This window comes from Triturus cristatus, chromosome 6 (genome assembly GCF_964204655.1).
Source record: "Triturus cristatus chromosome 6, aTriCri1.1, whole genome shotgun sequence".
NCBI classification, from domain to species: Eukaryota; Metazoa; Chordata; class Amphibia; order Caudata; family Salamandridae; genus Triturus; species Triturus cristatus.
This window is the reverse complement of record NC_140589.1, coordinates 672,812,835-672,837,797: the sequence shown is the minus strand read 5'-3', so window position 1 is coordinate 672,837,797 and position 24,963 is coordinate 672,812,835. Positions and strand designations below refer to the sequence as shown.

Here is a 24,963-nt window from a genome sequence, read left to right as displayed (position 1 = left end):
ACGGAAACACCATCACACAGTATACCTTCACCCACCAGCCGCTGCACAGGATTATGCGGCAGGACCGGGCATCCTCGCCAGACAGTACCCGGGAGGGAGGCAAAACGATCCAGAGCAGCTTCACTGGAGACCATACAGGGCTCTAAGAAAGCACTTAAGGGACAAATTGCGGGTGTCTCCATCAAAGTTAATCTCCTACGCACAGACATACAAAAAGTAGCAGACAAGGTGGACAATGCTGAATCCAACATTAGTACCTTGCAATTGGATCTTCGGCAGTTAGGGCAATAGGTGTCCCAGACGTCTGTGGTCACGAATATGCTGGAGAACAGCGTTGAGGATACTGAATGGTGATTCCGCCGAAATAATGTGCGCTTTCTGGGATTTCCAGAACGGGTGGCGGGCCAGTCGGCAGAGACCTTTCTCGGGGACTGGGTGAGGAACACCCTGTGCCCTAGGGGCTTCTCAGAGTTCTTTGTTGTGGAACAGACGCTGGCCCCTTTCCAGTCACTGGGTGTCCCATCCAGGGCCCTTATTGCCAGGATTGTATTGTATTGTATGAGCATTTATATAGCGCAAGAAAACTGTAACCCTACGGGTATCCAGGCGCTCTGACCAGACAAGATGTTTTAGCGCTCAGGGGGGCAAAGTCGGGGACATCATGCTGCTGGGAAAAGCGAGGTCTTAAGGTTCCTTCTGAATTCCACCAATGACTGCGTCTGTCTGAGTTCGGATTGGAGCGCGTTCTAGCTTTGGGCTCCGACCACCCTAAAGGCCCTCCCCCCCAGCCCAGCCCGTTTGAAGCTGGGCTGTACCAGTAGATTGGCCTTGGATGACCGAAGCTGCCTTGCGGGGGAGTACCATGAGAATCTTTCCTGGAGTGGGATCGGGCCTATTCCATGAATTGCCTTATGAACCAGGCAAAGAGACTTGAAAAGGACCCTCTCTCTAACCGGTAGCCAGTGTAATTCTCTTAGTGCCTGAGTGGAGGATGAGTCAAACTTGCGACCAAGTGCCAACTTGGCAGCAGCTGACTGAACTCTCTGTAACCCTTCAGAATGTATTGGGGGGCTCCGAGGTACAGAGAGTTACAGTAATCCAGTCTGCTGAGAATGGTGCTTCTGACGACAGTGTTGAGAGAGTCGGCAGGCAGCAGCGGAAGGATTCGGCGTAGAAGTCGCAACAGACCGAAACAGGTGCTGGATGTTTTACTAGCCTGTGAGACCAGCTGGAGGTTATTATCAAATAAAACCCCTAGATTCCGTACTGTGCTAGCTGGTATTAGCGGGGCCGCGTCCGGAGCGAGCCTAAGATCCATTGGTAGATGTTGGATCTATTTTGTTGGTGCATAGAGCAGCAGTTCGATTTTGTCTCCGTTAAACTGCAGGCAGTTTCTCCGCAGCCAGTCCGTAGTCTGCCTCATGCAGCTTTGGAACTGCTCCAGAGGAACTGCCTGTTTTCCTTCCAGAGAAAAGGCCAGTTGAGTATCATCAGCATAGTTGATCAGCTCCACCCCGAACGCTTTAATGATGGAAAATAGCGGCTGCAAGTATATATTGAACAGGATGGGGCTGATGCTGGAACCCTGTGGAACTCCAAGGTCCACGGGTGTGTTCTCTGAGACAAAAGGACCCATAGTCACCATTTGGTGTCTCCCCGCTAAATAGGAGCGCAGCCACTGTAATGCCTGGCCCCCCACCCCAGCCTCCATCAGCCGTCCCAACAGAATCTTATGACTCGCGGTATCGAATGCGGCTGACAGATCCAGGAGCACCAGAACAGCGGTGCTCCCTGTGTCAGCCCGCATCCTCATCAAGTCCAGCATGGTGACAAATGCAGACTCGGTTCCGTGGCATGGGCGGAAGCCGAACTGGTCCTTGTCCAGCAGATGGTTGGCCTCTAGGTAGTTTGAGAGGGACCTGCTCACCGCCTTCTCTAAGATTTTGATAGAGAAGAGGACGACGAAATAGGCCGAAAGCTGTCGGGAGCAGTTGGGTCCAAAGTTGGTTTTTTAATAAGGGGGGAGACCACGGCCTGTTTCCGGCTGTCCGGGACCATGCCCTCTGCTAATGACTGATTGCAGATCTGGCGCAACCAGGAGAAGGTCGGATAGCCGTATAGCTTCCAAACCTTCTGGGGCAGAGGGTCAAGGGGGGAGCCCGACGAGATGCTGTGTGCGGTCTTGACAAACGGCTCGTCCGAGAAAGGTGGAAAGAGGGTCAGAGAACACTCCCTGCCTGGCTTCTCGTGGGCCGTCCCCTTACCAGGGTCGTCGGCCACTCTGTCTGTGCCCCTAAAGAGATTGGTTATCTTCGTCACCTTGTCCTTAAAATAGGAGGCAATCTCATCACATAGCCTCTTTGAAGGTACAACTTTATTTTCAAGGCAGCTTGGGGCCGACAAGGAGTTCACTATTCTGAACAGTTCCCTCGCCCCATTTGGGGCAAGCGCTATGGAGTTGGCATAGAAGCTCGCTTTGCGGTCCAAGATAAGCTGCTTGTATCTGCTCTGTGCGGACCTTAGCGCAATCTTGCCCCTGGCAAGGAGCCCCTTCCTCCATTTCCTTTCGGCCTGCCTACAGAGCTGTCTTAGCTGTCGCAGATCATCGTCATACCAGGGCGCGGATGGCCTGCTCCTGACTCTTATCTTCTTTTTCGGGATTGGAAGGTCCAGCTCGTTGGTTATGAACTTATGGTAGGCATTATAGTTTGCCTCCACCGATCTAGAGGCTGAAAAAAGGCTGATTGTGGGAGGGGTCAGTAATGATCCTGTTTTAGTCAATTTGATCCAGTTTCTGCCCTCTCTGTACGTTGCCGTGGCTTCAGGTAGGGAGGAGGTAACTGTTAACAATATCTTGAACTGAATACAATAATGGTCTGTCCAGATAAGCGGGCGAACATTTAGAAGCTCAGCCTCCGCCTTACTGGCAAACAGAAGATCCAGTATATGACCTTTTTGATTTGTGGGAGATGTGACTAATTGATGAAGTCCAAGGCCATAGCAGGTAGACGTCAGGTCCCGCAACTGGCTCTTTGTGTTTGCATTCTCCCACCAATTAAAATCACCGAGGACAATCATTTTCGAATGTGTAAGTGCCAGGTTGGTAATTATATTCAGGAGGGGTTGCATTGGGGTATACAGCCCCGGAGGGCGATAGCAGAGCAGGCCTGTGAATAGGTTCCTTCTATCACCTTGTAATGAGAAGGCCATTGCTTCAATCCCCTCCAGCCGATCTCCACTACTGCATCTGTCGTAGCCCATGTTTCTGTGAGGAAGAGCGCGTCCAACAGCAGATCTTCTATTAATAGTGCAATTTCAGTGTGGTGCTTGACTAAAGATCTGCAATTCAGCAGTGCGCAGTTAAGAGTACTCGGCTCCTTCAGGGTCTTAATCTGAGTGGGTGAAATGTAGCCCATCCTGCCCCCTATCTCCAGGAGCTGTGATCTGGTGTACTGGCGGCCTACCTGAACGCCGGTAGCTAGATCCTGAGACGTCCTTTGCTCGTCCGAGGCGCGGACGGGCGCAGACGGGCTTGCGCGGCGTGAGGCGAGGGGGTCCCGCTCAAGCAGCAGGTGAGCAAAGATGTACATTTTAAAGTGCGGGTATGCGGACAGATAAAAACTGTTTAAAACACGCTTGATCACACAGTAAAAAATAAGTAAGGTGCGGTCCCGTGTTAAAAGAACACCGTAAGGACCCAGAGCAAATAGCAATGTTTAGCAGCAATACAGCAGTTATTAAAACCACTTGCAGCAGCAGCCCCACAGACGGCCTCTCGGCTACTCAGCGCAGCACGTCTCGTCAGATAGGCCTGCGCGCTAGCATTTGGCGTCTTTTATGTCCTATCCCCTTATGGTCCAGGTGCCCCTAGCAATATGGCGCCTGTCTACCACCTTCCAGCCTGTCCCAAGATGGCGCAAGGCGCGGCGTGAGGCGAGGGGGTCCCGCTCAAGCAGCAGGTGAGGAAAGATGTCAATTTTAAAGTGCGGGTATGCGGACAGATAAAAACTGTTTAAAGCACGCTTGATCACACAGTAAAAAATAAGTAAGGTGCGGTCCCGTGTTAAAAGAACACCGCAAGGACCCAGAGCAAATAGCAATGTTTAGCAGCAATACAGCAGTTATTAAAACCACTTGCAGCAGCAGCCCCAGAGACGGCCTCTCGGCTACTCAGCGCAGCACGTCCCGTCAGATAGGCCTGCGCGCTAGCATTTGGCGTCTTTTATGTCCTATCCCCTTATGGTCCAGGTGCCCCTAGCAATATGGCGCCTGGCTACCACCTTCCAGCCTGTCCCAAGATGGCGCAAGGCGCGGCGTGAGGCTCAAGCAGCAGGTGAGGAAAGATGTACATTTTAAAGTGCGGTTATGCGGACAGATAAAAACTGTTTAAAACACGCTTGATCACACAGTAAAAAAGGATCATGAACTACTGTGACAGGGAAGTTATCCTGAGGGAAGCCAGGGAATTTTCGGTCCCGAAATTTGAGAACCACAATGTCGCCATCTACTGGGACAAAACTCATAAGCTACAAGAGCAGCGCAAGTCCTTCAATGCAGTGAAAAAGAAGCTCTGCAAGATGAACCTCAAATACCTGTAAAGCTCAGAGTTCTGGCCAACAAGAAATCACATTTCTTTGAATACCCAGAGGAGGCATGGTCTTTACTGGACTTGTCCCCCATGTCTCGGCACGTCCCTTCAGTACACTGGGCCCCTTCCATGATCACACTAGGAGGGGCTCAAATGACTGCCATTAGGGCGGAGAGGCCACTGAAGGGAACTGCGGAAGCTCGTTTGCATTGTGGTCATAAAGGATGGCACTACAGACTCCGCCACAGAAGAACAATCCTTGGTGCCTGAAACTTTGATCACTGCTACCCTCTCGGACGGAGATGTCCTGGGATCTCCCCCACAGACCACTGACGTGGTGTCGGACACAGGGACATCCTGACTGGGGAGGTCTTCCTATTCTCAATGTTCACTGAGCTTGTTGGTACTACGCCTGGACCATGATCAGCTTCCTCCCACTGCTGAGGGATGATAGGGACTGCAAGACTGCTCCCTGATCCCTCGGGGGGCGTGGGGGGGCAAGTCATCTATTGAATGGGGCAAATGGGATTGTATCCATGCTTATACTCTTTTTGCATTGATGGGGTCCTCTAAAGGTAGGGATTTTATTCCTCCCTCTACATCATTCTTTCTCTTTCTTGTTCTTTCTTTTCTCTCCTAGAGATGACTCTCGTTAGCGTCTTTTGGGGATTTAGGGTGTAGTAGTACATGTCCTGGCACTTTGTTTTGATAGGACTAGTATGCATATGTCAGGGCTCGAAAAATGGTACTAGTCCTGCAGGTCTAGTGCCTTGGAAAATCCCCTCAACCTCACTTCAACCTACTTGACCTCCGTCTCCGAAAACAGAGCAAAAGTGACAAGATAACAAGATTTAAAGGCTTCTTTATTGCTCATTCCCTTTGTGAGCAACAAAAATGGCTTTAAATCTAGTTATCTTGTCACTTTTGCTTCGTTTTCACACACCGAGGACAAAAGTTAGTTTCTCTTCCTACTCGCCAGAAAGGGCGAGTAGGACCTAAAAATAGCTCGTCCTCATCAATTCTCCCTCGCAAATGCTAGGGGGCGAGTGGATTTGTCGAGCCCTGATATGTCATTCTATTACACATGTTTGGGGTAGGTGGGGAGTTTTTAACAGTTTTTTTTAGATGTTTCTTGATTCAATGCCAATAATTTGTGAGAGGGGGATATCTTGATTCACGCTCACACTTACTTTTGTAATGGTTAGTCCTGACGCCTACAAATTGATATCATGGAATGTGAGGACTCTGGGCACTTACACTAAAAATATAGAGTGATGACCTTCCTGAGGAGAGATGCATTCCAGATCACATGCCTATAGAAATCCCATCTTTCCGATTCGGAGGCTGCTAAATTGGGAAAGCGATGGAAGGCCAACTGCACTTTGCTAATTATTCTACATTCGCCATAAGTGTCCTTAAATGGATAGCACCTGTGGTTCCTTTTGACCTGACTTACATGGAGTCCGAAGTGGAAGGGCGCTCTTACTCCTTCAGGGGAGATTAGATGGAGTTGATATAGCCATCATGAACACCTATGCACCTAACATGGACGATGCACAATTCTTCCCGAAGATCAAGGAGGTTCTCACACCGGCATTGAAGTGATTGGTCTTTTAGGCGATTAATTTTAACTGTGTCTTTGATGGGAGTCTGGCTAGACACCCACCTCGACTGACTACTAAACCCGGGATGACATTCTCCCTCCGGGAGGCAGAAGTTAATCTGGGACTCTCGGATATTTGGAGGGCCACTCACCCTGATGTGAGGGAGTTTACTTGTTATTCTCCACCCACAATACACAGTCAACTGGATTGTATACTGGTCTCTGACTCTCTGGAGGGGAGGTTGTACTCTGTGGTTCAACTGTCACAGTACCTCTCTGATCATGCTACGGTGTTCTGCGAGCTTGCTTGGGGGAGTGCACCCCGCTCACTTTTGGGATGGAGACTGGCTCCAGAGATTCTTCAGGATGTAGAGGGGCGGGAATCTTTGCAGAGGCACATTTGGATAATTTTGAGATCAACTGGTCATCCACCCTACATCTGGTGACAGGATGGGAAGGTGGTGAAGGAGGTGATCCGGGGATGTCGCGTGGGGCTCTCTTGTGGGGTGAGGCACATGCTCCAGTCGGAGCACCTGCAGGGGGAGGGAGGGACGACTAAATTAGCAAGCATACATCAGCTGACACAGGAGGGTGCTTCTAAACCCCGGACTGAGTTGACTGCCCGGTGACATGTCGAAGAAGTAAGGGTAAGGATCGGAAATATACCCTCAAATCCCATTGCCAGCTCCTTTATAGAAAGTGTGACGCTTCGGGATGCCTCTTGGCCTAGCTCCTTAGGCGGGAGATTCCTTGCGCCCCGGTGCTCCATCTGAGAGACTCTACGAGCAGGGATTGTGTTGCCAGAGACATCCTATTTTGCTCCCTGATGGAAGGGGGGGAAGGCAGTCCCTAATTTAGAACAATATTACCTGGTCTCACAAATACAACATACACTATGTCGCATAGGGAGGGAAACTGGGAGAAAAAAATATGCTGGGACAATTCCAGTGCCATATCATTGCCTCAGATCTTGATGGCGGGGAGTAGGTGGGAGGGTTCAGTGCCATATCTGGTGAGACACACCACGCAGCTGTAGGCACGCACAGCAAAACTAGTGCTGAAAAGGGCCACGTTGCCACGAAATTTACTTTCTGGGATCTACCAGTTTCAGACACTCACTAGCTCGGTCGACAAAATCCTGTGGCAGAAGGAGGGGCTGTTACGCTTTAGGGGATCTCTTCCCTAATGAAGGATTTAGAACATTGGAGGCAGCTCAAGAAGCTTTTACTTCTGGGTCCAGGATGTTTCCTTCAATACACTAGCCTCTCTGATATTACAAGGGACATCTGGATCTCCTTTCCAGTGGCCCATCCCACTTCGCACACCTTTCAGGCCTTGATGAAGTTGGACAGAGGGTGACACCTTTCTACAAGACTATGTAAGCAGAGAGCCTGGAGTGCAAAGCTGGGTCTGGAGCTTGACAACTTGCAGTTGGCCCGCATGTGTGGACTGGTACAGTCTATTTCTAGTAATGCCAGATTTAAATTCACACATTTCCACTATTTACATCGAACATATGCGGCACCATACATGCTGCACAGGACCAGTGGTTATGACCCTTTCAGGTCCCAGCGGTGTCCCCATTGTGCTCATCCAACAGCGTCCTTCTTGCACCTTGCATGGCACTGCCCCTTGGTGCGTGCCTTTTGGGAGCAGGTGCTGGAGACATTAGCGGCAGTAGTACCGATACACTGCCCAGAAGAACAAATAACATGTCTCCTGCTGAACACTTGCCGTAACAAGGGACAGAAATTGGCTTTTAAGTTACAACATTTACTTCTCGCCTTTGCCAAGCACCGCGTTACAATTTCTTGGATGGGCACGGTGATGGGTACGATGTGGCTGAATGGGCGGTGGTACCGGAAGTGAGACTGAAAAAAAAATGTAGAACAGATAAAAACATGGGGAGGATCTGGATATTTGGGATCAGCTGCTGTCTGCCTTCCTGGACCCTATGAGCTAAGACTGGGCCTCAGGTGAGGAGACAATCTGTGTTGTATTTTTTCACACTGTATTGTAGATCTGCACCTCCTGGTTATTATTTGGCATATGTTTATGGCTGACTGCTTGTCAGAATTTCTTGTTGAGGTTACCAGAAATCAATAAAGAAAATGTATTAAAAATAAATTTAAAAAAACAATTGTCCAGGAAAAGTAAAGGCACAGCAAAAGTGCAGACATTTCCCACTAGGCATCCTGTGATGCCAGGGATTTACAGCAACCACCAGCTCAAGCGAATCAGAAACATCTTTTGGCATTTGTGAAGAGTCTATATACAAAATGAAGAAACTAGTAGGTGATGTAGTAGTCTAATAATATAAGCGAGAATCGGCAGAGAACAAAAACACTGACTTTCTATTCCAGATGCAGGGCACAAACTAACAGTACCAACTATGTTGGTAGTTCTAATACAAACATGGATATGAAATATCTCAGAAGGCCGGTCCCATGAGTCAACATTAGTATTTCCAGTTGAGATGTAAACGCTGACGGAACACCTACTTAGACTCTGAAGTTGCGAATTATTACTGCTAAATAGGCTAGATTAAAAGGCATGTACGTAAAACTGAATGTTGTGCTGTTTTCTAGCAAAATCTACAGGCTGTTGGAATGAAATTTATGTAAATGGGAAATAATCTGTCTACAATATCTGAGTGCAGAAACTGCTGAACGTCAAGCAATACTTCTCAGCTGCAAACTGATTTATTTATATATTCCTTTGTGTTCTGTTAGCACAAAGCATGGGGAGGATTTAAGGGGGCATTCTGCTTGGGTAAAAAAGGAGAAGAAGCCAGATCTTGAATACATAAATTGAGTGTTTCCAAAAAAGGTCACATGAAATGGAAAGCTGAAAGTGGCCTGAGATCTACCAAAACTAAACGATTTTATTGTTGAACTTTTGGAACTTTAGAACCTAACAGAACTGTGGTATAGATCCTTCTTATCATTTTAATTTCCAGCAACAGTTTACAACAGAGGTTACCTCTTTGCAGAAACGGCTAGACAGAGCAAAACTATTTGAAACTTGAACTCAACTTCCAGAGGTTAGTTTCTCCAAGGCTTGGGCAAGAATACATATCAATGGCTTCTTTCAGGACGATTCATGCTGGTGAGGGGGTACAAAACAGAAGCACCCACAATCACTGTTATGTTTGGCATATTAAGTTGATTTAGGTTGACTGAGAACATCCACATGAGAGTTTGGATATCAACCTTCACAAGTCTGACTAATTTGCTGACAATATCCTTATTAGCATTGGTCCTGGCCAGATTACACCTCATCATAGCCAGGTTTCTGGCTTGGCTATGATTCTGAATTGCAATAAATAGAATGCTCTTACTGGGGGTATAGCCTGGCTGCCCATCAAAATGGCTGCACAGTTGTGGAGTTCCCACTTCACCATAACAAACTTTAATACATTTTTAGCAAACCTGTATGATCCTGTAATAACAGCAGAGACATCCTTCAGGAAACTTCATTGGGTGCCATTTTGAAGACCTGTGCTAAGTCCTATAAATGAGGCCTGTGTGGTGAGGTTATTACTAGGACATTGACCTCTTGCCAGGGCAGAGGAATGGGGTGAAGCGGAGGTCGTTGATACACTATGTTTGTCCTTTTTGAGAGACATGGTGATTTTTATGTAGCCTGCTTTGGATGAAGATTTTCAGCAGGTGGCGAACGGGCCCATGGTGGGCCAACAATTCATCAATGGAGCCCAGCTCCTCTATCATATGCTGCCTATGCAGTGGCGCATAGAAGTAGGAAGCATTTAATGCTCTGTCTGTCCCTTTGCTTGTGAAGGATCTCTGAGGGTTTGGTTCCTCATCGCCCCAGAGAAGGAGTGCCAGCCATGTCAACAGCTGGGGTGCACTCAGCTGCCCTCTCCAAGAAACATCTTAGTTCTGGAAGTGGTCCCTAGAGTAGGATACACCAAGCAGATGACACAGTCCTCATCCTTCTCTAGCAGTAAACAGCACTGTCTTTAAGAAAAAGTAGAGCAGCACCTTTTGATAGTGTGCATGATGGTGAAAGGTGAGCAGATAGTGTGCATGATAGAAAAGAAACAGTGCAAAAAGATATTTGCCAACAAAAGTTTTTACAGATGCATAGTGTGTTGGACGAAGGGAGATCCCACCACGATCAGGAGGAGAAGACAGTTATCGATGACACAAAAGTGAAGAATATCTTGCAGAATGTAAAGGGCTGTCTCAAATCCATTGAGTAAGACAGATATCCTCACTATGCGAGTGGACCAGCTGAAGAAGAGGCTTGAACACCAGCATGTCTGGCTGGAAATGGCAGAACATTTAATATCGGACCTGAAAGTTGAGGCCACGGTTACAGATGAGTGAATAGGAAGTTTGGAGAAAACAATATTGGAGGTCAGAGCAAAAAATAAAATCAATACCTGGATGCGCATTCCCTCAGATGTAACATTAGCCTCAGAACTACTGTGATGCTCAAACTCCTCTCAACATTTTGGGGAAAGCACACAGATCACTGGGGTTCATGCAAGACTATCACATTAGACTAATGGTTTGTTTCCAAGAGGCAGGCCATAGTGATGGAGATTAGGTACAATACAGGCATATTAGCAGATCGTTCTCCAACACGAGACAATGTGTTCGTTGGGGGCACCGATGTGAGCTTCTGGAGATGTCCCAGTGATTCATTGTTAGATTCCATCTTCAAGAGCAAAATACGATTTGCCATTACAGAGTAATTTGCTTTGAAGGTTGACTTGCTTGAAAATGGCCTTGGTATGGGAGGCCTTTAAGGTATGCACATATGGATTAAGCATATCCCCTAGGCATCAGATTTGATCCCTAAAATCTTGAGCAGTACCCCAAGTAGGTGATATCAAACGGCTCCACGTCAGTGCTGGATGTGATGAGTGTGGTGCCTATATAGGCTCCACCCCAACGAGCGGACATCAATTCTTTTCTTTCCGTGCCAACCGCACAGATCTGAAAGACCTACACTGGGTATTTATGGACCACTTTTTTGAAAATTTGTGTCGCCTTTTTGAGTAAATTTTGCTCCCTATGTGCTGGTAATGCCCCCTAAACAACCCAGTGCACAGGACGTTTTCTCGTCGCCACCACCCTGCTCTTGGAGACCCAGCTTTCCTCACACAGCACCTCAGAGCCTGGTGCAGGCCTCAACGTCCAGAGTGAATGTCAGTGCGTTCCCTATCACTCCATTGGATCAGGAATCCAAGAGGCTGGATATCTTTGGGAAGAGAATTTTCTCTTCCACCAGCCTTGCACTGTATTCGGTGAACACTGCGTGCATTTTGGGATGACTGTGCGGGACTCAGTTGCTCAAGTGCTTCCTATGGTCTCAGAGAAGACCCGAGCCAATCTGTCCCAGGCTATCGTCGATGGCAGGGGTGGAGCAAAGTTTGCCATCAGATGCAGGCTGGACACACCAGACTCAGTGGGTAGTCTATTGCTTCAGTTGTGGCACTCCACGCCTCACTGAGGTCATCTGGTTTTTCGAGGGATGTCCAAGCACCCCTTATGGACATGCCCTTTAAAGGTACTTGCCTGTTCGGCAACAAACCTAATTCATCGCTTGAACATTTCAAGGAAAGTAGGGTCACCATCCAGTCGTTGGGGCCACGGTCGTTGCTACGGCACAGCCAACCAGCTCTGTCCTTTCCAACAGAGCCACACGACCAACAGGCTTCTCAGCCTTTTCGTGGCTACGGCTCCCACAAGTCCCTTGGAGCTCAAGTCCAGAGATCTGCCCAGTCCGCCATCCCTGGCAGCTTTAGCCTCCAAACCTTTAACTTTAGTATGTCCTCATAACATCATGGGTTGGAAGCAGGATCTGGCACCACCTGCCTCAATGGCAAGCCATAACTTCGGACAAGTGGGTGCTTCAAATTGTCCAGCAGAGTTACGCCCTCCCGTTTGTGGAAAACCCACCGCCCCTGTCACAGTCCATGGATTGGCTAACGGAAGACTAACTCTCTTTATAGTGCAAATAAGTGAAGTGTCAAAAGAACCATCGAGAGGGAGCTAGCATCACAAGTAGGTTGTGGTTGCTATTACCGCAACTTTCTGGTGCTAAAGAAGGACAGAGGCCTCCGCACTATTCTAGATCTGCACCCCCTGAATTCATTCTTGAGAAAATAGAAATACAAAATGCTAATACTTGGAGACCCATAGACGTTACCTGCAGTTCACAGTGGGCCAGGAGCATTTACAATTCACTGTGCTCCATTTTGGCCTTACCACTGCCCCTTAGGTGTTTATGAAGGTGATGGTGGTGGTTGCAGCATCTCTGCAGAGGTGCCAATCTTCCACTACCTCATCAACTGGCTGTTGACGGCGGGCTCACCACAGATGGTCATTACCAATATCCAAACTACGGCGGACCTCCTACATTTGCTGGGGGTACACTATCAACTTTCCAAATTCACACCTGAATCCTTCTCAGATGCTCCTTTTTATCCGAGCAATTATGGACATGGTGCAATTTATCCCCTACACTCCGGAGCAGAGAGTTGGGCTATGATCCTGATGTTTCTGCCTCAGTCCTGGATTTCGGTGAGACAAACGCTTGCGGTCCAGTATCCATCACTGCAGATCTTGCAGTCTCTACCGAAATCTGGACTAGGTTGGAGAGATCACCCTGGTGCTGTGACCACTGGGACTTGGGATTCCACTGCAGAGCATGTATATGCCACGTACCGTGCTTGACCAGCTGGGTACAGGAGGCCACCAGTCCCAGAAGCCTCATCGTCCTCCATATTGAAATCCAGATTAGAGGCAGAAACATCAGGATTATAGAACAACGGTTCTGGACTCTAAATTCCAGAGGAAAGGCATGGAACTGTGTCTGGAATGGCTCAGATGAAAAGGGGCAACTGTGAAGGAGACAGGTGTGACTTCCACACCTTTATAGGGAACCCTAACAATGTTAAAAGGTGTTCAGTAGTCAGGAGGTGTTTGGCAACTGCCTGGGACGAGCCTGCCTTCAGCAGTCAGACAAGGAAGGAAAAGACTGGGACACCTAACCTACATAAATGAGCTACAACCTCTACCATCACTTTCATGAACACCCATTGAGGACTGGTGAGGACAAAATGAGGCACAGTGAACTGGAAGTGCTCCCGGGCCCGCCATGAACCGCAGAGAGCACCTGTAGGTCTGGTGGAAGGAGATGTGAAAATAAGCATCCTGCAGGTCCAAAGCTACCATCCAGTCTCCAGGATCGAGGGCAGACAAGACCTGCACCAAGGTGAGCATTCTACATGTGTCCTTCTGCAGGAAGGCATTGAGAGGAGGAAGATCTAATATAGGTCAAAGGCTTTCACCCTTTTTTCGATACCAGGAAATAGAAGGAATAACAACCACGTCCTACTTCTGACGCCAACACCCTCTCTGAGACTCCCTTGCCACTTCCTGTCATAAATGGGACAGATGGTCCTCCGTCAGTCGTTGCTGGCCACATTGCAAGTCCCTAACATAGCCACGAAAGAAGCAGAATTGCAAATGCATCTGGTGTGCAGAGACAGATAGGCCCAAAGAGCATGCTGTGGGCATGCTATCCTTGAAGTGCTTAAAAGCTGTCTCGCCTTTGTCACCAAAAAGGCAAGAGTTGTCAAAAGGCAAGTCCATAAGACTCGCTTAAACATCTCTTGAAAATCCAGTGGACTACATCCAAGCATGCCATCAGCGAACTACACTGGTAGCAATGGCTCTACCCAATGAGTCAGTCATGTCCGGTTCACAACAAATCATGAACTTAGCTGCATCACGATCATCTTGCACGGCTTGGGAGAGAAGAGCTCTGGCCTCTTCGGGGATCAAAGGTAACACATGGGCGACAGAGTCCCAATGGCATGAGAGTATTGGTAATGTAGACAGGAAGCATTTACACAACTTAAGGCAAGGCTAGTCAAGGAACAACACACTTGCCGAATGTTTCAAGTGTTTTAGTTATCCTATTCGGTGGGTAGTAGGGAACAAACTGCGTTGATTTTGGTTGCCTAAGCCTGCACAACCAGACTCACCGGAGTAGAATGTTGGGTAAAAAAGTTGTTGGCATAGCCCAGCTCCCTAACTAGATAGCGATAAGGGCATCGCTGAAAGGCAGGAGAGACTCAGAAATAGTTTAGCCAGGCTGAAATACTTCTGTGAGCATGTTAGTCTTGGCTTCTTGGATGGGAAGCTGCAGGTCGATAATCGCAGCAGTCTTCTGCATCACCATTGTAAAAGAAGTAATTTCCTATTGGCAGGGCCTGGACGAGTGCTAAACGAGGTGTCCAGGTCACTGGGGTCCTGGAGATACTCATACCAATTGTCCTCATGAAAACGCCGGACGATGTTGTTCCCAGTATTAGAACAACCATTGTCAGAATCAGTGAGAAAAAGATCACGCACAAATTGTTGTCTATCAGAAGGTAAATGCTAGGAGGGAGTGGGCTGGCTTGCTTAATATCGACGAGTCTTTGGTTAACATGACTATGGCCCATAATGGCTATTAGTAGAGAATAGTCCTTTATATGATTGTGGAATGATATAGCGGTGGGAGGCAAGTGAGACATAAGTTAAGGATTGTAACAGGAGAGCCATATACTTGAAATGCCGGGGCGGCGGGAGCGATGTCCTGAGGGACTAATAATGTGATGTATGCTGAAACTCATTACTGCTCTGTTAAAATGCCAGATGTTGTTGTAAAAGTCAATAAAAATATATTTTTTTTTTAAATCAGAATGTAAATGCTTGGCATCCATACCTGAAGAGCCTCCCGTATTAAGAGGTATGAGTGGCATTGAGTGCGGCCTCAGTTGTCAGGATGCTGCTTTGAAGTCAGACAGCAATAAGGGTTGGACATCGTCACTTGGCATCTATGACGTCAGCATTGGTGGAATGCTCTCCAGCAAAAGTCGTGGAACCAGAAGGCGATCCAATTCCTTGGGATCAGTAGGCGTGCCAGAGGTAGGGGGGGGAGGGTCGATGTTGTACCAAAGACGTGATTTATCGCATCAAAGAATTCCTGAATTTGTGCAGGCGTTGGCCTGGGAAGCTCAGGCTGGTGCAGGGGAGTATTCTTTGCCGGCTTCGTGGAGGGACTGCGAGAATGGGTCAGAGAGGCACCAAGACACATTTCACCCTCTCCGGAGACCTGGAGGGTCATGGCGAAGCGGAGTCCTGCTTGGAGTTCTTCTATTTTGACTTACCGGACAATGTGAACTTGTTATGTGTACTTGTAAAGCCCACTATCTTCCACGACTGTATCCTGGCGCTGAACAGGTGTATGTACCTGGCCCTGCCTATGGTAGCTGGACCTGTCCAACGAACGTCTGCAGGACTGGCACTGATCTTCCAAGCGACTTCGACTGGCGTGGGGCCTTCCGATGTCGGGCGATGAAAAGCTTCACCTCTGGCTCCCGGATGGCTTTCGGGTGCATGAGAGCACATTCACTGCAGGTCTTGGAGTCATGACTCGACCCGAGACACCAAGACAGACCAAGTGGGGATCCATCACAGACATCTGTTTCAGACATTCCCCACAAGGTTTAAACCATGTGGATTTGTTGGGGGACCCGTCTCTGAAACAGTGGAGTAAAAACATATTTTAGAGAAAAAATCTTTGAACGCATTCTCAAGGAGACCAGTGTACTTCTGGATTCACATCTCTAGGCGTGAAAGAAAGGAACTGATAGCGCGAATGGGTGGCACCTATGTAGATTGTGCAGGTCACATCCGACATGGATGACTTCAATGCAGAGTCACATGTGCCACCTCCCGGGAACACAGGGGTATTGATCTAAAGTTTTCCTGATCCAGTCCGATGCCTAGGAAGTAGTCAAAAGGGGAAGCCTCTGTGGTATGAAGTCTCTACCAGAAAGGGGAAGATCGGCCATTAATGAACAACCAAAAAAGGGCATATAAAATAAGTCACCTACATAGAGAGGGAGTGTTCTTAACAGTAGAAGATGCAGAAACCAGGGGTCCCAAAAACATTGGCTACATTCATGCCCTTTCGTTTTAAGTGTGATCTAAAAGGTGCATACCTGGTGTTTCCCAAGGAGCCAGCAGAATTTATTCCCCTGACTAAAAGTATTCAATTACAAGACACTAGACGCTGGGTACCAAAGTTATATAATGCCGTAAGAAACCTGCCGACAGAAGGATCAGATAGAATGAGGGTGTGATGGACAGCGGAAGTAGTGAAATAAATTTCTGATGAGTGCTGGGCTTACTGTTTGTAGAGTGAAGAGATTTCAGTGGACTATAGGTACCGCTTTATTGCATTTCAAATCTTTACAGTGGGCATAGTGCACTCCTGCCTCCTTGTACAAGTTAGACCCTAGGCACAGTCATAGTTGTTAAAGATGTAATGATTTACAGGCTGACTTCCTACACATGGCTTGGAGTTATGTGGGCTTACTTGAGTATTGGTCACAGGTCACGGCCTGACTGTCGGATATGATAGCTTATAAAGTCACCCTCTCGCCTGTGGAGTTACTGTTAGGAGACACTAGGGACGTCCCCTGAAAGGGGTAGGCAGCCTTAGCATGGATGAAGAGTCGGAGAGCCTTAGCATGGTGAAAGTCCCAGCCCCGCTATAAGTGGCCTTGCTGCAAGATATACCCTTCTGTACTCACCAAGATGATATGCATGACGGTCTCCAATTTATACGCTCCCATTCCGAAGGCATCTGGGGATCACTGCAATCGTACCTAACCGCTCACAATGTCCCACAAGCCACAATCTTTCTCACCCCCTCCCCCACACTTTAAATGCAATCTGTCACTATCCACAGGCATGGGCATTGCTGATGGATGCAACAAGAATATCTTTTCACCTTTACGGCTATCATTTCATAGTTGCACGCTATACAAATGCTAGATTACATAATAAAGCATCACATATGGACTCGGGTGGTCAATTTAAAATCCCGCACCTGTTAATTAGAAAATGCTAAGTGATTTATATGGAGAAACAAAAAGATGCAATGGCTCCCTTTACGCTGTGCTCAGATGCAAAGGCTCCCTTTACGCTGTGCTCAGATGCAAAGGCTGCCTCTACGCTGTGCTCAGATGGGCCACCTCCTTATCTCATCTATTTTCGTTCCTGTTGCCCTACTCTCGTAAAAACAGATTAAAAGTTTGTCACAATGACACAACTAACAGTAGTCTGAGTTGTGGGCATTTATTCAGATTTACCTCTCTACATGCCTAACCTGTCCTACATATTAGTTGACTTGAAATATGCAGACAAACATGTCTGGTGGACTACATGGGCGAGAAGCCTTCGTGTTGAGGTGATCCATTTTTCATCTCTCACGCTGTCCTAACAGAATTTAACCGGGGCAAGCAGGTGTAAGAAGGCAGACAGGTTTTAATAAGGGTAACATTTGCATTGCCTTTGGGAGAGGTTCCCTCAGCACTGAGGTAATGCTTGGAAATCACCATAAGTGCTGCGTGTGACAATGAAATAAACAACAATTACAGGTAAATAAATAAAGGTAAAGCCTATATCAAGTTACCTAGAAATAGTAACATTTAATACAAAAAAAGCAAAATGGCTAAAATTAGATTAAGATATGAAATATTCTTGTGCAAAAACAAAAATTGCTATAGCAAATTAAAGGAGTCAAAATGAGTCTATATGACACAAATAACTACAACCCAATTAGAGTTTCTACTCAAAAGCATCCACTCAGAGGCAAGGCTACCAAGAATATTTATGTGTTATGTCACCACACACCACTACCTCATTAGAACTACAAAGAAAATGTCTCTACAAGAAAAGATCAACGCACTCAATAGCAAAGAACTTTTCCCCGTGGTCAAAGAATTCGCCAAGCACAGCACAGAGGCAGCAGAAATCCCACCCTCCCAAGACCTCTGCAACAACCTCTGCACCTTCTTCCACCGCAAGATTAAGGAGATCTACGACAGCTTCACGACCGTCTCACCCCACCCGCAACCACCACTCCCAACGATGCCGGAACCCAGCAGACCCTGCTCAGCTGGACTCCCCTCGCCGCTGACGACCCCCTAAAGATCATGCAGAGCATCCACTTCGGAGCACCCCTGGACCCCTGCCCGCACCACATCTTCAACAGAGCCGGCACCTCCATCACCCCCGAACTCTGCCGCACCATCAACTGCTCCATCAACTCCATCGCCTTCCCAGAAGACTTAAAAAACGCAGAGATCAACCCCCTACTGAAGAATCCGTCTGCCGACCCGACGGATCTCAAGAACTTCAGACCATTCTCTCTGCTTGCCTTCCTAGCCAAGGTCATCGAGAAGGCCATCAACAGCCAACTTTCCAAGTTCATCATAGCAAACCATGTCTTGGACCTCTCCCAATCCGACTTCCGAAACAACCACAGCACCGAGACCGCACTCTTCATCCCCACAGATGACATCCGCACACTCCTCGACGGAGGCGAAACTGAAGCCCTCATCCTCCTGGACCTCTCGGCCACCTTCGATAATGTCTCCAACCACACCCTATGCACAATACTCCACGACGCCGGCATCCGTGACAAATCGATCCGCTCCTTCTACCCCGGCCGAACGCAGAGAGTAAGACTACTCACCATTCCACTCTGAACCCACTGAGATCAGCTGCAGAGTGCCTCCGAGTTCCTCCCCGAGTCTCACTCTCTTCAACATCAACATGGTCTCGCTCACAGCCATCGTCAGGAACCACAAACTCAACATCATCTCCTATGCCGACGACACTGAGCTGATTCTCTCCCTCACCAAAAACCCCACAGTCGCCAAGAGCAACTTCCACAATGGGATGAAGGCTGTTGCCACCTGGAAGAAGGACAGTTGCCTCGAACACAACTTAGTCAAGACCGATGTACTCATCCTGGGCTCCACCACCTCCGCCTTTGATGACTCCTGGTGGCCCGCAGCACTTAGAACCCCCTCCTCACACACACGGACCATGCACAAAACATCAGCATCATCCTGGACTCCTCGCTCACCATGAATCACCAGATCAATGCAGTCTCATTATCCTGCTTCCACACACTATGCCTACTTCGAAAGATTTTCAAGTGGATCCCCACCGAGTCCAGAAAGACAGTCACCCACGCGCTCATCAGCAGCAGACTCAACTACAGCAATCATCACCCAGAAACTCCTCAAGAAACTGCAGCACATCCAGAACGCCTCTGCCAGACTCATTCTGAACATCCCAGGACACAGCCACATCACCAGTCATCTGAGAGATCTCCACTGGCACCCAGTCAACAAAAGAATCACCTTCAAGCCACCCACACATGCCTACAAAGCCCTACACAACGCAGAACCTGAGCACCTCTCATTCGCGCACTCACCAGAAACCTTTGCTCCGCCCAACTGGCCCTGGCCACCGTTCCACATATCAACAAGTCCACGGCTGGAGGAAGATCCTTCTCCTACCACATAGCAAAGACCTGGCACACCCTGCCTCTCCACCTCAGGCAATCACCGCCACTGCTTCAATTCAGGAAGGAGCTCAAGAAATGGCTCTTCGACTGAACTGAACTGCAGTGCCCTCGAAAGATCAGCAGCCCCCCCACCTCCAGCACCTTGAGACCCTTACGGGTGAGTAGTCGCGCTTTACATGACACTCGATTGATTGATTGATCGTGTTGAGCAGGGGTTGGGAGGGGGTTGTCTGGGTGCTGCAGACTGCCTGTGGACAGTGATTATGCTGATGTTCTGATGGATGAACTGTCAGCACAGCCATGTTACCAGCTTATAAGGTAGTTAATTTTGCAGATTACTTCGGACCTTTTCCTGGTGATCCACTCTGCTTGGAAGTCTGGGAGGGTGGTCCTCTTCAATATGTGCAAGACTTCACAATTCTCCAAGAGGCTTATGTGATAACTCGGATTCATTGAAGTGATCAGCAGGCTCCTCTCATTCTGTCACTATTCCAGTTTGCAGACCTCTGGCTTTTTTTTTTATTAGCAGAGGTTAGTGTAAATCTCACTATGTCTGCCTAATGAATTCTCATTCAGCAATGTTTGGATTCGTTGCTGAGAAGCTTTTATTAAGAACAGAGGGAGGTACCTCTCTACTAATGTTTATCTCACAGGCAGAATTTTAGATTTTTAGTAGCAGGCAAGAAGGTATTTCCTTTTTTGGTTCCAAGAAAGCTCTGAAGAGTTATAAGCTTAGCTAGGGGTTTTGCGATTTTTCTAAAATGATATTGGAAGGTGACCCCAGCCCACCCTCTAAGAACTTCTGGAGTTTATCCTCCCACTTCCTTTTCATTGTGCCCCATCCCTGAAAATGGTCTGAGGGGCACTCCAAGTTCCCAGTCCTCTTGCTGGAAGAACCCGATGTTTGACTTCCAAAAACTGAGTCAGGGCTCTTTCCAACCTAAACCAATTTACTACTGATTGATTCAGTCAGGTCCACTGATGGACAGCTTTCTGTTTGGAAACGGTGTCTGGCAGTCTTAGGGGACAAGCAGTATTCCAGAGAATCACAGCATGTTTACTCCTTCCCACAAAAACCAGCACCTGTCCCTTTAAGTGACATGGGCCTGCTATACAAAAACGTTTTTGAGCAGGGAATGTGAATGCAGCGCTGGAGATGTGCTGTCCATTCCCGAGTTCTCAGCCACTTGCAGGCAGTGGCACATATTGTCATGCCTCATTAAAATTAAATAGCAAGACGTTTGGCAACCTCCTTCAAGTTCTCTTTGTTATGACTAGATTGATACATCAGTCCCTGCGCAAACTGAAGGACGGTTTGCAAACAAGCCAGTATTCAAATTGCACATGCTAGTTTGCTAACTTCTCTTCTTAAATCGGGTCCTCGGTTCTGCAGCATGGATGTTACAAGCAAAATAGACTCACAAACTTGTATCCATTCTCCAGGGCTTGGGAGATCGATCACCCCTTTCAAGATGAAGCCTAGCAACGTGTAGGGACGGCAACAAACTACATAAGTAGGTCACTTGTGACAGCAGAGGAGACCTTTTGAGGCCAAATTACACATAGAATTCAAATTCGAGAATATTCAGCACCAAGATCCAAATAAAAATTAGCAATTTATATGTTATCCTTCTGAGGCCGCACCAGGCATAGAGATCTTGGTTTTCAATGGGAAGCAGTCAGCTGCATGGTATTGGTTTGAGCTGCTGGAATAAGCATCTTTTTTTCACAGCCTCATAACTAGTACAAAAAGCAACAGGAGAGGTGATCTGCACACTTACTGCATGCTTCCCCATAGTGATTGAGCAGGCATTAGCCACTGAAATGTGTGCGCTGCATGCTACACATGGGTCACTGCAACGAATGCCTTTTTCCCCTGAACCATGACGAGGCTCTTGGAACCTGGAGCATACATACACACAGGTCTCGGGTGCAAGGATTCGGACATATAATTCACTTGACCTTTAAGGGAAAGTTCAAGCTCAAATTGGGCCACGTCTGATATCAAGGACAGATAGGTCACAGCGTGTTGCTCCATGACATTGGTGGAATCCTGCATTTTTCCATTGACGTTTTATTTTTCCATAGCTGCCAAGCGGAAGGAACTAAGTTATTTATGACACCTTCAGCCAGTCCAGGATTGTTACTCGGCAGCACTCTGCAAGCTGCAGCTTCTACTTTACTTTCCTACTGTAATAGGCATGGGTCTAAAAATCACACAGCATAAAACTGTGCTAAAAGCCTGCACTTGCTAAAGGTAGTGTGCGTCACACTGGGTCTCTTGGTAGCTATGAACAAGTAGCATCAAATACACACGATAAAAGCCAGCAACTCACACTAGTGGCGGACATGCACACAGGATGAGTGAGCAAATATAGCAAATGTTAAGAGTTCCAATAATTAAAATAACGGTTTAATACTTGTGAATACAACGACTTTGCACCGTAAGATTATGGAACATGATAGCTGTTCAGTACATATTACTTTCAAGCAATCAGTAAGCTCTGTTATGTTACCCATGTACCCAGACCGCCACCGCCACCTGACCAGTGCAGTATGCCAAAGTCTAGGACCTCCCTACTGCTCCACCTGGTCCAATGGATAGGTATGCACTTCCCATCTATTTACTACTAGATTAACACTAAATGCTGTCTTCCACTGAGCTAGCAAGGGAAGTTGGTGGAAGGAAGTTTATATTAGAGTGCTAATAAAGCCTGTAGAACCCTGTTAACCTATAAACCTAGAGAATTGTTGTCGTTGCACAACATACTCATATAAGATACGGGACATAAAAAGTATACTCCATGTCTGCACTTGGTAGCAGCCACAGCACTATGTACTTCATCATAAAGCCCCATTTCAAACAAACTGAGGCACCCGATTATGAATTTGAGACATTAACATACTTTTCAAATCCAGTCGCACATGAAGGTATTTTTTTATTCTTTTTTTACTTGAAAAGAAAATAGACTCGGATGAATACTGCATTAACCTGGGGGAGCACAAATCCCTACCTTTCAAGAGGCCAACATCTAAAGCACGTACTGTCTTCCATTCTGAAACAGCAGTCAAGGGTTCCGAGACTTGCCATTTTAGCATTCTTCTTCAAGTGCCATGTTAGTAGTTTCCATTAATTATCACAAGAAGATATCAACTTGGGCAGCATGACCAACAGAGTAAATGTAAGATGTACACCACATCACAGCTAGTCAACTGTATGTACATTAAATTAACGATCTGACTCAGTTGTATTAAAAGGCTGGAATGAAGAAAGATGAAACTGCTGTGGAGAAAATATTATGCAGTATTCCTACTAAATGTCAAAGGTTACCTCCAATCCATCTTCTCGACCAGGAAAGCACAGATGAGGAAGCCAGTTCGGTTAAAACCATGTGTGCAGTGGACACCTATAACAAAAGAAATGTGAAAGCTTTATTAAGACTATTTTGACAAAGAGTATACCCCAGAGTTCCACCTTCCTAAGTTTAAGCATTTATTTTGTTCTGTAAATGAGTTAACAATCCCCTTTGCTTTTCTAAAGGAAACCTGCTGAAGTGGCATACCCCATAATGCCACAGTTCATATGTGTAATTGAATCTGGAACTAAATATTTTAAAAAACCACCAAGATATTGCTTGTATTGGAGGCCGACGGCTGATCCACTGGTTTGCAGCGTTGTTGCGGACACACAGGGCTATCACCCTGGAGCCGCTCAGGGGCAAGTGGGAAACAGACTTGGGGAGACAGCTGGCAGACAAAGAATGGGAACGCATATTGAAAGGCCCGGTGCGTATACCTAGAAACATGCGCCTCCGACAGATACAATTGTTCGTCATACACAGGGCGTATCTTACCCCTGCGGCTCTTAATAGCTACTTTCGTTGTACCAACGCAAAGTGCACTAGGTGCGCTGAGCCGGGGGCTGACCTCATACACATGTTGTGGGGTTGTTGCAAATTGCACTCCTACTGGAGTGCGGTTCATGACTCCCTGCGTGCTATAACTACTCGTGACATACCTTTTGACTGGGTGGTCCACCTGCTGCATCACTTTCGCAGGACGCCGGCAACTAAGGGGACGTCTCGATTCCCAGACCTAGGACTTGCGGTCGCAAAACGCCTCATAACTAGGAGGTGGAAGGCGCAGGACCCACCTCATCCGCGGGCATGGAGGCACTTGCTCGCTGCATGGGCCGGAGCGGAGGGGACTGCCATCAGACGGGAGGAGACATTAGGGCTGAGGAAGACGCCCATAGCTGCACAGTGGGAGGAGCTACTCCGGGCACTCAGACATGTTGAGGAGGTGGATGGGGGGGGGGGGGGGGGCAGACAGCAAGTGGGGGGGGTTGACTCCAGAACGGGCAGCGGGGGATCCGCCGGAGTGACCTCGTAGTGTTCCACGCATGACTTACATCTAGACTAGGCACCGTGAGAATACGCATCTAGATACAAGACTGTGAGTCACAACTGAGTCACTGCACATTACCATGAGAGATGGGGAGTAGACAAGTGGCAGCGTCAGGGATATGCATAACGGAGCTGGTCTAGGTTCGAGGTGGTTGAGGTTTTATATGGTTTTGTTTTCTTACTATTTGTTTGCAGTAGATACAGATTCGGCTGAGGGACTCAAATAGGAATAGTGGGCTGTGCACAGCACTGCTTTAGATCTGCACTGTGTTAGGGGTTCCGAGCAACTGGATAGAGCTATCAGTCTACAAACTGTTATACAACTATGTCCCTTTCATGTGTGATATATAATGCTATTGATAAGGAGTGTTCTGCCAAAGGAGTTCATATGCAAGTGAGCTGAATTTTTGCCACTGTGTTTGAAAAACTCAATAAAACAGATTTATAAAAAAAAAAAAAAGATATTGCTTGTATTGGTTCTAAAGACTGATCTAAACGTAGCGGATTTCGTATAAGAAAAAAGAAAACTGAAGTCAGATGAGAGCCTCCTATCTTAGCAAAGTTACATTCGTTCAAATTTAAAGAAGGAACTGTTTCCTCAAACTAGGTCACAAATGTATGAATCTAAGCCGAACCCCAACAATTAAGAATAGAGCTACACAGGCAGCTGTTGAAATATAATTCACTAATGGATAACAGAATAAAAACACGGACATTGAATTCATTTTAACTGCATAGAAGATACCAGTTGCTGTGCACAAAATGTATGATCATAAACTGCTAGGTTGTATGAGGTGCAGGTGGCCAGATGAAGTCGCACTGTCACGTGATTTTTGGAGACTGGTTTGCAAAGATCTGCAGAGAACTGGCCAGAGGTGGTGGATAAAAAAAAGTGGAGCGTTCTCTGAAAAATCTAAAAATTAAGTTTTTGGCCCCATCACTGTGAG

The 24,963-nt window shown here is 47.3% G+C and overlaps 1 protein-coding gene across 3 annotated transcripts in view; it reads right to left on the bottom strand.

Moving 5' to 3' along the window:
* Window positions 1–24,963, bottom strand: part of RNGTT (RNA guanylyltransferase and 5'-phosphatase) — a 1,651,651-nt gene that overhangs the window by 1,461,689 nt on the left and 164,999 nt on the right. For all 3 annotated transcript variants that reach the window (XM_085611178.1, XM_085611177.1, XM_085611179.1), the window contains exon 5: window positions 22,942–23,017. In XM_085611178.1, the coding sequence (XP_085467304.1) occupies window positions 22,942–23,017 (76 nt within the window). The remainder of the gene's footprint in view (window positions 1–22,941; window positions 23,018–24,963) is intronic.